This window comes from Amblyomma mixtum, chromosome 7 (genome assembly GCF_055824585.1).
Source record: "Amblyomma mixtum isolate Tamu chromosome 7, ASM5582458v1, whole genome shotgun sequence".
Classification (NCBI taxonomy): Eukaryota; Metazoa; Arthropoda; class Arachnida; order Ixodida; family Ixodidae; genus Amblyomma; species Amblyomma mixtum.
The window spans coordinates 32,009,741-32,024,373 of NC_143018.1; the positions used below are offsets into that span (position 1 = coordinate 32,009,741).

General features: G+C 45.3%; 2 protein-coding genes across 2 annotated transcripts in view; both read right to left on the reverse strand.

Annotated features, from left to right (window-relative positions):
• The window catches only part of LOC149335555 (trissin receptor-like), a 311,374-nt gene extending 303,206 nt beyond the window's left edge, over nucleotides 1-8,168 (reverse strand). Inside the window, exon 1 of the mRNA XM_089552170.1 lies at nucleotides 7,041-8,168. The gene's annotated coding sequence lies outside the window, so the exon portion shown is untranslated. The remainder of the gene's footprint in view (nucleotides 1-7,040) is intronic.
• An 822-nt stretch (nucleotides 8,169-8,990) lies between these two features.
• Nucleotides 8,991-9,548, reverse strand: LOC149335557 (uncharacterized). Its single transcript, XM_089553971.1, has one exon. It carries the CDS (start codon nucleotides 9,546-9,548, stop codon nucleotides 8,991-8,993), a length of 558 nt encoding a protein of 185 aa, XP_089410097.1.
• Between the last annotated feature and the right edge of the window lie 5,085 nt (nucleotides 9,549-14,633).

Consider the following 14,633-nt stretch of genomic DNA (forward strand, 5'->3'; position numbering starts at 1 on the left):
ACTAATTAATGACGCTTAAGCTTCGCCTTTAGGAGTGGAACGCGACAGCGCGTTGTAGCGCTGCCGGGGAGTCCACGGAACGCCACCACCCGTTCGGCGCGATGCCTTGCCCTTTGAACGCAACGCTTTTTGAGGAAAGGAAATGGCGCAGTAATTCTCTGTCATCTCGGTGGACACCTGAACCGCACCGTAGAGGAAGGGAGGAAGTGGGAGTGAAAGAAGATAGATAAAGAGGAGCCGTAATGAAGAAAATGAAAATTGTATTTGAGGAAAGAAAATTACGCAGTAACTGTCTCACAAAATTCAGGGGGGCATTTTTTTTACCTTAAGTGTGGTCACTGATGTGTGGTTAAGATGTTAAGCTTCGCCCCTAAGAGTGGAACGCGACAGCGTCTTGCAACGCTGCCAAGGAGTCCATAGAACGCCATCGCCCATTCGGTTCTAGGCCTCGCTCGTCGGTAAATTGGTTTTTGAGGAAAGGAAATGTATATGTCTCTCATTTCTCGGTGGAAACCTAAACCTCGCCGGAAGAGAATGGAGGAGGATGAGAGTTGGTGAAGACACCGTATTCACTAGACGCGCCTTTGTTCATTCCAAACCATCGAGCTGGCATGGCGGAGTGGATAGCATGCTCGTCTCTCACGCCGAAGACCGGGGTTCGATTCCTGAGCTCGACCAATTTCTTAATCGGTTTTATTTATTTATATGGCCTGACTAGTAAAGCTAATTAGGCTAATTGGGCAATTAAGCAATTAACTAAGCTCAGTCCGACTTACTTGGAGCATCACTATACGATCCCTTCAATTGGTTGCAAGGTTACTAGCCAAAGTACAATTCGCCCCGTTTGAAATTCGCGCACTGTGACGTCATGACCGTTTCCACCAATTGAAAAGCGTGACATTTTCTGTCGACAACTCCTGCTTACAACGATGAGACATTAAAGGCTTCCGCCTTAAAATACTCAGACTCAACATACGCGACAATCTCCACCCTAAAGTCTCATTATTGTCTAAATCAAAGCTCAATAAAACGTTGATTCCGGTGACAATTTCCGTTAAAATATCTGTCATAACCGATTATCTATATGTACTTTCATGCCCGTTAAGGTTAGAATCAAAGCTTTTATTGGTAAATGGTGAATTTATAAAAGTTATGACTAAAGTTACAGTCGCACTGTAATAGTCGAGGCCCCCATTATTTTCTGTTAGAGAACTTCGTCGTAATCTAGCTCTTGCGATGCCTAGGTTGGCATGGGTGACGTACGTCCTTTACACCTTGAGCATAAGAGAAGAAATGAAAAAAAGCAAAGAAAGAGAGGAAGAAAGAAAGAAAGAAAGAAAGAAGGAAAGAAGGAAAGAAAGAAAGAAAGAAAGAAAGAAAGAAAGAAAGAAAGAAAGAAAGAAAGAAAGAAAGAAAGAAAGAAAGAAAGGAAGAAAGAAGGAAAGAAGGAAAGAAAGAAAGAAGGAAAGAAAGAAGGAAAGAAAGAAAGAAAGAGAGAAACGAAATTAGCTCTCTCCTCATTTTTCATTCCGCGTAAGTGCAGACGATGCTCTAAGTGCCCGTCAGCGGCCGTCCTCGCCAAAGACTCTCGGGGTGCCGTCTCCAGGAAATTTTAAAAGCCAGATTAATTGCCAGATGCACTCACTATCCCGCCTGAGCCCGCATTCCTTTTCCCTTTTTTAATTCGGCTTAACGTTGACTTCACTTCGGCCACTCCCACGCGATGCACACCCCGTCGCCGCGTTTGGAGTCTTCTTGCAACTCCAACGCCTCCATCATGTAACATCAGAAACGGGTCCTTCTCAGTTTCAAGAGATATCGCCTTCCTCGCTAAGTGTGTGCTCTTCCCCCGCAAAGTTTAAACCACTTGCGGTCTTGCTGCCGCCCTGAGGCTTTTTTGTGCGCTATTTTTGACTGCGAGCTGAGGCTCGCCGGTCTAAGCGAAGCAAATGACTTTGCCCACGCTGTGAAAGTTTTTTTCTGGAGCGTTTGCAACGTAGTTCACAGTTTCTGAAATGCGGCAGCGAGTTTCTGAATTCAATCTCATCATTCGCTTTACTTTCTCAGCGCCCTTCCCAAATGATTTCGTTGATGGCGCTTTCGGAAATGCCTCGTGTCTAAAACTTAGGCCCTGTCGCTGCGTGGTCAGGTAATTAGGCCTGAGGTAAACAGTGTGTTATATACTTCTGCCGAACGGAAAGTTGAGCTAGTTGGTACATTATTAATTATCGATATCACCGGAAGAACACGAAACGGAGCAAGTAGAGAGGACCAGCGCTAGACAACGCAGGTGCTGTCAGCTTCCTGCGTTCTTTGAGCCTGAGCTGTTTTTGCATAATATTCTCACTTTTGGAATAGAAAAACCAGCAAAACTGGACGTGCTCACTCGGCGAAGAAATACACATGGACAGTGGTGGAAACAGGAATCGTCCTCTTTTGCTGGTTTTTCTATTCCTTTGTAACATGCATCAACTGGCTAAACAAGCTACGCTTCTTCAATCTCACTTTTGGTCATCGTATTTCACTTACAGAGTGAGACAAACATTTTTACAAATTCCTTCTTTCTAATTTAACGCAACAGCATTAGAATCCTCATCGGAGAAAAAAAATCCAGTGGCGCACTGCGTAATCTGTCAAACAATTAGCTGATAGTCAGGTGGCTGTGTGACGTTACGAGGTTACGTGAAATGGCACAGCAAGGGTTGTTACAAACTCCTTCTTTTTGTTAACTCGATAGCATTACAATCCTCATCGGATCAATCCTCATGCCATTCTAAAGTATTACGGCCTTCACTTTATAATTGTGCAGTTGATGGTTCTAATTTAAACACACAACCGTTCAAATTTTTCCCCCTGCCACAACACAATGCGTGTCTGAAAGGAATGCGGGAAACTTCCTGCCAACCAGCTGGAGCTGAAGTCCGTATTTAAAGTCGTCACCGAATGTTGCAACCTTACGTTTTGACTTCCTGGTAAAAGAGGGTACCCTACACTCGGACCTCAGCCGTAAGAAACAACTGGATTTGCATGAGCGCTCGCTCCAAGCGCCATGGGAACATAGTGGTCACCTGATATAGAGTGTCACATAATTCAGGTCATGTATTAAAATGTGCTCTGGCAGTTGGCGCGCTCATGATGGTCTGAGAATGCAGGAAAGGAAGGTGATGGGGCATATTTGTTGTCGCCCCTTCCGAAGGCCTATGGCGCAGCGCTAAAAATCATCCATTTTTACCTTCAGCCTGTTAATTATTTGTTTGTTTTCTTCTTTCGCGGCTTCATATTTTGGGTGTAATACTCCGTCTTTTCTTATTATCTTTTATTTTCTGTCCAACCACGTGAAATAAAAAGTCAAAGAATTTCTCAACCTCTTTCATTCCACACCTATCAGACACTCCGAAGAGTCGTTAAATTAGACCCGTCAGCTGCGGTGACAGCTCATTTTTGCCTGTCAAACAGCACCTACACTTCACGCCGCCGCTTTGTTGGAATATCTTCTATGATGATCTATGCGTCTCCGACTGCTCAGCTATGACACTGTAAGTATCTGGCGTATCCTCCCATGCGAGCAGTTTCCCGTTGCCTCGGGCTGCTCACTGCCACTGAAGACCGGGCACGTACAAAGCACATGAAAAAAACTTTGCTCTCTGGCGCCAAAACGACGCTTTCGAGCACTGTCATATTCAAACCATAGCATGCAGGGCGCAATTCATACCATAGCATGCTACAAATGTAAAACAAGACAAGGCGGGTGCTCATGATTTGCCGGACACGCAAGTTCGCACTGAAGACCTCTTTTTAAACATACTTCTTCAAGTACATTGAGATGCAATTAAAGGAGATATGCGGCCACACAAAAACACGCAAAATACGGTTCTTACTGGTATCTCCGCACTACTCGCTTTGTGCACGCTAATAAAATGTTCCTTTTCATGTTGCCTTAACCTGAACAGTGGTGGTCACAATTAACAGGAACACGCGAGCGCGTCTCTATCGCTTGCATCACATCGTTAAGGCACTAGGGCGTCGTCGGCAGTAGTATCGCGTCATCTGCTACGTGTGTTTTTCGATACCATAAAACGCCTCTTGAATCTAGCGGGATAGTAACCCGATAGTCTTGAAGAAAAATCAGTCATGTGTTCGCAGTAACAGTGGTCGCCAGTGTGCATTGGGGAAATTAATGTTTTCGTAATGGATGATAGGGCGCAGGCTTTGAAGGGTTTCGAAACCACAGTTGGATCCCAATGCAGTTCATCTTTCTGCAATTTACCTGTCTTATCGCACCGCTCCAGTGGAGCAACTTATGGAAGGAGCAGGAACGATGTTGACAGGCTGAGGAGAAAATAAAGAATATAGGTCGCGGGCACTGTAACTACCTCGCCGGAAGATGGGCAGCTGAACTATCCTGCAGCCGGCAAAGAAAAACTGGGGAGTGACAATGCGGCCCGATGCTATAGATTATGCAAAGGATAAGGTTGCAAACAATTGATGCGGAAGAGGATCAGCTGACCGTGAACAAAGAACTGCTAGAGGTAGAATGAGAGCGCTAGGATGGCTTGCGAAGGCTATAGATACATTGTGGTGCGTCAGAGACAGTGCAATGTTGCGGCAATGAGGCATGAACGAGCCGCTCATTGTTAGCGTTAGTTTCTGAAATGTGAAGTGAGGCTTTATAAGCCACACGTGGGGTATGAGGGACGACGTTGTAGGGGCGGACTCCAGGAAAAATTTAGGCCACCCGGGGTTCTTTAATGCGCCTAACATCGTGCAGCATGCGAACGTGTTTTGTATTTCCCCGCAGCCAGGGTGGAACCCGCGATTTTGGGATCAGAAGGAGAACGCAAAAAACACTGAGCCACCCCGGCGGGTTGCATTGTGTCTTGACGACGTACTCTTTTTGGTCGTACAAAAATAAAGACAACGAAAAAAATAATTTAAAGGGATGCAACAGAAATCTAACTAGCTGTGATACCTGAATACTCGAAGGCTGCACAATGCTTGAGAAAAGTGTGGGATGAGACTAAGAAAGGCATTTTGGGACCACTTACTAAACATTTTTTTTTCTCTTGCCATGTCACCGATAGTGACACTAACTGAAAATACCTCAAACGCGCTTAACGCTAGTACATTTAAACGAGGGTGTTTTTTTATGCTTATTTTTACTCTCTTCTGAAGCAGCGTGCGCTCCCGTTGTGATAAAAGCGCACAAAACTAAAATGTATTTGACCAACGCACGGTGTGGTTAGTTTGAGGGATCGGGCTTGGGTTTATTTTGATGAAGGAAACGAATAAGAAATACGCGCAAAAAAATCTACAGAATGACGGGACAGGCCTCGGTTGGTCCATTTTTTTATTTAATTTTGTCTTTTTCGTTCTTGTTAGCGTTCCCACACCCCACCTCCTATGAGTAAGTAAACCCTGGCAGCAAGTTACCAAGATAAGTCCTGAGTGAAATTTCAGGCCCGGCAACATCTGCGGCCGCTTTACAAACGCAAGAAACTCGCGCAGCGCATTACGGGATTAAGGGGCGCAGTGAAGCTGCCTGCTCTCTTCTTCAGTGCCTGCGTAAAGCTTTTCCGGTCAGCCTACAGGCTACCCAGTAAAATAAAAATCAGGTGCATAAATAACTAAATCCAAGATATTCTGCGGGTTTCGAGTGGAGTTAGTGGATTATAATAAAGTTCCCAACACCAGCTGCGTCCCATTGTCGCTCGCTGCTCAACGCAAGGATGGCAGGACTTTCTTCGGAGTATTTCCCCGCTTTGTTCTAAGTAATCTAGGTGCGACACGTTCGAAGTTTCTTGCGTCTTTTTTTCTTGACTAACTAGTCCGATTTAATTATCCTGCGTGTGTATGCTCTCAGCGGAGCTGAGAGTTTAGTCGAGAGGTTTATAGTCCAGTGGGTTTTTTTTGTTTGGTTGTTTTCTTTATTCATCTGGAGTTAGCCAAACTATAAGACTTGCAGATTAGCATCTTGGCGCTTTCATCGCTAACCAGGGGGGTGTTAATTAGAATACTGCAACTGAAAGGAGGGGGGGGGGGGGGGCACGGCGGGTTTTGCAAAGCTCCCGCAGGGTCAGGGATGTGACGAGGATTTGTAAATGACGGCTACGTAAAACCCCGTAGCTGGCAAGCTACGTTTCTGAGCACGAAAGTTTGAAGTGCTTTTGAGCAGCGCATCTTGAAGCTTAATTTTAAGTTGGTCCGTAGATTCGCAACCAAGCTAGCCACATTTCACTTCATGGCGTGCAGTGCAATATCGCTGAAACAAACTCCGCCCGCAAATCAAAGAAAAACTAACCGCGCATAAAGGAATGCGCCACTAGATAAAGTTAAAACGTGGCAGAGTGAATTGCGTTCATGCCGGAAACAATAAAACGATCGCAATAAATGTATAGATGGCTTTTTTTTTTGAAGAAAAGTAAGTTGAATAATCAGTAAGTTCGCAGCAGTAAATTTACAAAATCAAAAGTGAAATTCGTATCTCTGCATTCCTTTCATTCGGGCCAGAATATGTTAAATTATTAACGCGCCACAATTCACTGTGCACCAGATGATGTGAAAGATACGTAATTTCCGCCGCCGCGGTGGCTCAGTGGTTATGGCGCTCGGCTGCTGACCCAAAAGACGCGGGTTCGATCCCGGCCGCGGCGGCTAGAATTTCTTTGGAGGAGAAATTCTGGAGGCCCGTGTTCTGTGCGATGTCAGTGCACGTTAAAGAACCCCAGGTGGTCGAAATTTCCGGAGCCCTTCACTACGACGTCTCTCATAGCCTCAGTCGCTTTGGGACGTTAAATCCCATAGACCAACCAGACCGTAATTTCCGGTCGTTCAACTGGCATCGCTTTTAAATCGATTCGTACATTTAAGGCAAACTCGCTTGCGCTAGCGTATGTTGCGTGAGCAGAATTGAAAAGAAAAAATATACATGTCCACTATTCGGGCCAATGTTGCCAGCGGATAACACTTTAACTTGCGCACACGCACAGTTATGCGTAACAAGAAAGGATGAGCTTAGTAGCTGGGAACTTCAGATAACTTACCTCTGGGCGTAGATTCCGTCTGGTGTTATCCGTGCTTCACAAGTTCGCAACAACGAAGCCGCAGTCCAGGCAAGCGTGGGTGCTTCAAGGATAACTTTAGATTAAGATAAAAGTAGTGGTTAGTTGCAACGTGTCACTAGTCATGAGCGTTTACGGCACAGGTGCGCAGCCGGCTTGACGACGCTTCACACATTTTTGGTTTTTTCACCACAGATAACGTTGGCTGCCTATCGCGCGTCCACCGCTAAGCGCACGCATGGGATAATCTCTAATGCTATAAAAACACAGAAACCACGGCGTCCGGCGACTTGGCAGAAACGCGATAATCCAGAACGAGCACAGGCACCCTCTTGCGATAACAAACAAAAAATTGCGAAGAGATAGTTACGAAGCACGCGAAGTTCACGCCCCAGTGAGGGCAAATCTGGTCGCAGAAAGTTTGCTTCTGTTGGGGAGCGGTCACACCTGGACTGAGCACAAAGTCAGTCCTCAACTAGCTACTGTCCAGCCACTGAATCACTCTGGCAGCACCCAAGAAGTCTTAAACGTCCACTTTACTTTAGCTCTATAGAACAATAGGCTCTAATGTGCCGGTACAGGGCGTTGACACCGAAAGTGATCCTACAAGTTGCAATTCCGTCCGTGCAGAATCCTTCGTTCTGCGCGGGCAGCACACGTTGCTGAAGTCAGAGAACTGTAGCAGCGTTGATGCTGAACCACAACCGAGGCTGGTCAAGAAGCGTCCTTGTATCAGTAGCTGAAGAAGACGTACACGCACAGCCGAGAAAGGAGCCGCCGACCACAGATTTGATCACGTGAAGCTTGTTTCCCAATAACGAGCACACAAGATCCACAGAGTTGACCACTCGATAGCAAACGATTGTTGCACCATTGAGGCTCAACAGGCGTTCAACAAAATAACTTTCAAGGTTCACTGAAGTCTCCTTGGATAGGCAGCAATAGTACTGAACGCGCACACTGGCAACAGGCGGCGACCCAGGTGAGAAAACTCTGCGAAGAATTTTTCACAACTTTCTTCAAACAGCGGAAACAACTTCGCTCGCAGCGGCTGAGGCAGCGCCAAACTTTTTCGGGCGACCGCACGGCGGATTCTTCGTTTTTCGATCTGAGCATCCGTCCCGCGGGCAGCCGGAGCCGGCGCGAATGATGAAAAGAGTAGTCGAACCCCTGGAGCGGAGCAGGCCAGCGGAGGGGAAAACTGAGGCGCCTGCCGCCTGGCCACTCTGGTGGCGCCATCTGTTGGCTGAGGGCGACAACGCGTGGCGAACACTCGCCTGTTGCGCCTGGGCCTTCTCTAAAACGGTGCAGCTTCGAGGAAACTTATAGGGATTGAAGTGGCGGATCAAGGCAGGATTTTGAAATCCTGCTCACGTATGAAGACGAATTGTGTGATAGGCCGGCACTTAGGGGGCGCTGTAGTCGTATTCAGGGAACGGTCGCGGCACTAACGTCGGCGACATTTTTTTACCACACGAAGATTGTCCGAGGCAGTTTATGGTGTTCGTGTCATGTGTCGTTATCAAAAACGCCAACAGTCGCGCGCCGGCTGAAAAAGTTGTTTTTGCGGGTTTGCAACAAACCGCGGTTGTGGAGCTATCGGTGTTTTACTGTCTTTTCTCACGTGGTCTAGCAATTCTATTTATTGTGATGTGTCCCTTTACAGCCATAGATCTTTTACAGTGTTGCACTCAGAATGTTGAAAAAAAACAGCGCCATAAAAAAAATAATAAACAATAACAAAACAACAATAAAAACGGGGCAGTCAATGACAATCTACGAAACAAGCACATAACAGTTTAAAGATGTTCCCAGTGAGGAGTGCACGTTTCGCCAGACATATTTAAAATCCTGATGATATATATCAGGACCACATGGCACCATGGCGTTATGCGCATACATCATTCACACAATCGGCCTTCTTTTGAAAGGTTACAGGTCAAGCACACTGCTTTCTCGCACGGACGGTACAGCAGCGCAATGCTTGGCCAAAGATGCTAGGTGCATGCAGTCAACTTGTCCCTGTAAATACTTGAAGACGAAGACAAGATCCCGAATATGCCATCTAGTCTCCAAGTAGGTTGCTTCCAGAGCGCGCAGGGAAGCCCAGTAATCGTCGCGGGGAGCAGATAGCCAAACCACACGACCCATGCCATTCCTCACAAACCGTTTCCGCTCATTTTCGAGAGTTTGCGGAAATATTCTGTGGATTGCACTCCGTAGAACGTCAGCATACTCTGGTCTCGGCACAACAAGGCTCCGGTGCAGGACAGCATCGCATGAAGTGCTATGTAGGACCCTGCATACACGGGTCATCATGCCAAACACGCGTAGACTTCTGCTCTTGACCTCTAGAATGTAAGGACAAAAACGCAACTTATCATCGAAGTGGACACCTAAGTAGCGAACAACAGACACCCTCGTAGTAGTCTGGTTCTTGAGAGCGAAAGAGAACTCAATAGGGTAGGTCTTGCGCGTGAACGATATCATGGCAGTCTTGTTTGCGTCCAACTTGTTTGACCGACACCGTCTGTGCAAAGAATTCATATCCTTTTGAATTAAGCTGCAGTCATGAGTGGATCGGATTGTGCAGAATATTTTAAAGTCGTCACCGTACTCGGACGTCTGAGAGTGAGGAAGACTTCGTCAACGTCATTGATAAAGAGAATGAACAGCAGATGCCCAAGGTTGGACTCGTTGGCACCCCAGATTTCACATTAAAGTTACGAGACATTTGTACCCCGTAGCTCCCTCGGCTTTGTCTGACGTCTAGGTAGCTAGCAAAATTGTGGCATTAGTATTTACACACACCACAGCTGGACAGTTTATAGATAAGAATGAAGTGGTCTACTACATCAAAGGCCTTGTTTCAATCAACATAAACTGCGTCAACCTGCTCAAGGAAGGAAACTGCAGGAGCAAGAATACTCAAAAACTGAGAAGGTTAGCTTGAATAGAATGACCGGTTCGAAAGCCAAGTAACAAATTACCGTTTTGAGTGGATGACTATCTCAAAAACTTTACCAATAGAAGACGGAAGGGAGATAGACCTGAAGTCACTGTGAACTGTGCGCGCTGAAGAATTAAAAATTAGTACTACGACAGCTTCTTTGAAAACGTTGGGAAAAATTGACATGCCAAGAGAAGACCTAATTATTCAAGCAGGATTGGCGCTGGGACGTCACAACATTTTACGAAGATTTGCCATCAGCGCCACGGCATGTTTTAGAAGGTATATGACAGATAGCGTCAGTAACGTGTCCTAGACTATCTCTGGGCTGCATAGCAGAGTACGCGACGTCGCCTTCCAAAGCAGGGGCGCTGCAGTGCCATTTCCTGCGAACGCAGACGACAAGGACGATGCAAATACCTCACAGATGTCTTACGCGTCAGTAACATAGCCGGCGTTGGAAATCAGTGTTAGGCTGGGAGTGGGATACTTGGCTCTTAAGCTAACAAAGCACCAGAAATCCTGCGGGTGTCGCGCTAGGCTCTTCGACAGAATCAAGATAAGCATCTTTGTCGCGTCTGAATAGCCTTTTTGTTTACACCCTGCAGGCTTCGAACTGAACTATTACACCGTTGTTGGTATTCATCTCTACAAGCCCATGTAAACAAAGCTTCCTGTGCACACAACGCCTCAGTTCATCAGAAAACTAGACATGGTTTTTTGACGTTTTGTTTTCTTTCTCACGATAAAACCACCCATCGCCTCCTTGACGGAGTTTGCCTGTCGGGCGACCGCTTAAATCGATCGGGGCAGTCTGCTACAAGAATTTGATAAGAATTACTTTTCACATAGCCATAAAGTTCTAACAAATTCTCCTTTGAATAATAGGAGCGGGGATATGGCAATTTTACAAGCACAGGCCTTGGAAGAAAAACGAAGAACCACAAAGAAGAACATGCCACACATCAGCTGGCACAAAAGGATAGGTGATGTAGTGTGGCTAAAATGTTTGTTAGTAGCACGTCCAAAGCTTTGCCGCATAGGTTAACGGGCAATCCTGCAGGCTCGAGCCCCAAAACGCTAATAAAAAAAAACAAATGAGCATCCTTCGCACACGGACAAGCGATTGTCACTTTAGTACAAGCCTTCATCCTTCCACCAACCACTAAAAACGTTTAAGTCGTCAAGAAGTGCTATGTGGTAGCCTTCTGGATCAAGGCCATCGCCAAAAGGCGAGGATTCCCTTTAAAGCATCGGCACGAAGAAATGGTTTTAGACAGTGTAAGCCAACAAGGAAGTTCTTGATGTCTTTAACTTTAATCCAGAGTCATTGGTTGTACAATTAGAGGTTAAAACGGTGAAGGAACGAAAAAATTTTCATATACCGAGAAGATCCCACATACCACTCATAGGTCTGTTCGTAATTTCTGTCAGAGTGATAAACTTCGAATAACTCAGAAAACAGTTAGAAGAGGAAATTTCATCATAAAGCAGACTAAATTATAGAGATCACGTCATGGTTGCTGCGCCCAACAGTTTCGAGAAAACAATCGGACTTGGTGCAAAAATCGCATAGGTACTGAAAGTAGAAACACAGTGAGCTAGCCATCGCTTACTGTACTCCCGAAATGGTTGGAGCAGTTAGAGGAATAATGCCGCTTTAGCGTACCTATGAAAGGGCGGAACAGGCATTCGGTGGGTGATACAAAGGGGTCATTCAACTTTTCAAAGCTAAACAGAATCACAGATATGTAGAAAGCACAATATCTCCAGAACCGGGAGTGTAGTTTACGGTTCTCGAGCTATAAGTGACGCTTCGGGATGCTTCCAATAGCACGAACCTACTGACATTGAAAACTTTTATTCATCCCATCCTTGATTACGCTAAGGTCATATCAGACCTATACAAAGGTGTTAACTTTCGCAAAGTGGAAAGGTTGCACAGTAAGGCCGCGAGGTTTATTTTGATTGATTCTACAAACCATCTATTTCTGAGCTCATTTTAAACGCACGACTAAGTCGAATTTCAGAAAGAAATAGAATTTTTCGCCAAGCTCCATGTTTAGAATAATTAAAGGCCAAATGAATTTTCACAGTTCAAGATTACATCACTTTTTATCCGGCTATGCTACAAGAAGCCGCCACGCCCTCACTCTGCTCTCTTTTCATACCAGTATCAATGATTTTAAGTTCCCTTTCTTTCCTCGCACAGTAGTTGTTTGCAACTAACCTGATGATGACATACCCTAACTATACGGTATTGAAACATCCTTATCTTTCTGGCTCAGGCATAACCCTTCTAACTATTTTTCTGTATCCTTAGCTTGTCTAACTTCTCCATTACGTTTCTTTTCAATTGGCTTGAAAATATGTGCATTGTCAATTTTTGTATTTTTCAGAATTGTGCATTTTTGACGTTGTTATTGTATTTTTCACCCTGCAACCCCACTTACAAGTTAGCAGTATTCCAAATAAAAATAAGGAAATTGTTCATTTCATGCTTCAGAATGAGCACTTATGCAGGAGGGGAGGGGGGGACGGAGGGACATTACTCAAATGCATTTCGTATTTTTATTCACCTCATGATTCCTACGCACGAATAAGGTACACAGAACGCAACTCATGTTTCGTAAGTGCTGTGTTCTAGAGATGACATCGTTTCCCTGCTAGTTCCTCTCCACGGAAGGCTCTCATTCGAAGGCAGTACAGTAGACTATAACAAACGTTTGGCACTGCATAAACTGAATGTTAGCTCGTTTGACGTCCATAAAACGAACTTGGCTTGACGCCTATTAAACGAGAACATGATGAGAAAGCAGCGCTCTGAAACGCCTCATGACAAGTGAGATAAATCAGCACTTAACTTAACTAGCCCATCTACACACTGCTGTCGATAGGACAAGTGCTGTGCGAGTCGAATTACCCCTGCGTAAAGACGGCAGCTTATTTATGTTTGTGTGTGTGTGCACAGATCAAAGAAGCCGGAAAGCTGGTGCCGAAGACTGCTTGGAACAAGGGCGAAAAGCAACGACACCCAGTCCTTTCGCTATCCCCTGGGGGCATCTACGTGATGGCGAAATGAAGGCAGTTGCAATGGCAACGGCTTACCAATAATTAAAGGCCGGCCACGTTCTTGCGAGGAGGACGAATGCTGCGGGAGAGGCGGCTACCAAGGGCACGCTGGGCTTCAGCTCAGGAAGACGACCTTAATGTTCAAGCAATGAACGGTAATCTGACAGTTATAGTTACGTAGTAAGCAGTACAAGTAGCCGGTAGGATAGTTCGACAGGATACAGGCAAGTACCATCAGGGAACGAAAGATGTAGCTAAAAAACGCCAAAGCATCAAAGCCTCTAACTCCCCAGACACAGTAGAACTGGCAGAGCTATCAAAGCTAATCAGTAAGAGCAAGGTAACCGACATGACGAAGTTTAATATCGAGAGAATTGATCATGCTGTACAGAACAGAGGTAGCCTAAAAGGGGTGAAGAGAAAACTATACATAGATAAAAATAAGATGAATCGTTAAGGCCCAAAGAGGGCATTGTCATTAACAATAGGGACAAAATAGTTAATGTAACCGCAGAGTTAACGCAAATCTTTATAATAGCGAATGCAATCAAGACGCAGATAGCGAGCCAGTAGCGCGCAGCAATTTGACACCCTCTCAGTAATGATAGAGGAAGTAAAGAAAACCTTAGAAACAGTGCAAAGGGGGAAAGCCTGCTCGTGAGGATCAGGTAACAAGGTACCCATGTGGGCTAGTTGGTGTACATCAGACATAACTTCACCAGCGAAAGTAAGACAAAGTTGACCTGTGTTCTTCTTGTCCTGGTGTCTCGTACTTTCGCAGGTGAAGTTTTGTCTGATCAGGTAACAGCACATCTGTTGAGAGAGGGTGGGGACATCGTGCTAGAAAAACCAGCCATCCTGTATGTGCGTTGCCTTATGACCTCAAGCGTACGTACCAGAAGCTTGGAAGAACACAAACAACATCTTAATCCGCAAGAAAGGGGGCGTCAAGCACTTCAAAAATTACAGAAATATCAGCTTTCTTGCCGTTGCCAACAAGCCATTTCCTAAGGTAATCGCTAACACAGCCAGTAAAACCTAAGACTAATAAACCAAAAGATCAGGCAGGCTTTCGCGAACGCTACTCGACAATAGACCGTATACACTTCATCAATCAGATGATAAAGAAATGCGCAGAATATAACAGACCCTATATAGTATAGCCTTCATAGGTTACGAGGAAGCATTTGACTCAGTAGAAACCTCAGTATTCATGCACGTATTGCGGAATCAGGATGTATATGAATCTGATGTAAAAGTGCAAATATCTATCTATAACGGCTCCATAACCACTATAGTCCTTCATAAAGTCAGCAATAAAGTTTAAATAAGGAAGGGTATCAGACAGGGAGACACTATGTCGCCAGTGGTATTCACCGCCTGTTTAGAAGAGATATTCGGAGGCGTGGATAGCAAACAGATACGGGTAAGAGTTAATGCACAACACCTTAGTAATCGGCCATTGGATGATGAGATTGACTTGCTAGGTCACTCAGAGAATGAACTGCAAAGCATGATCAATGACTTAGACCGGCCGATAAGAAGGGTGCGTC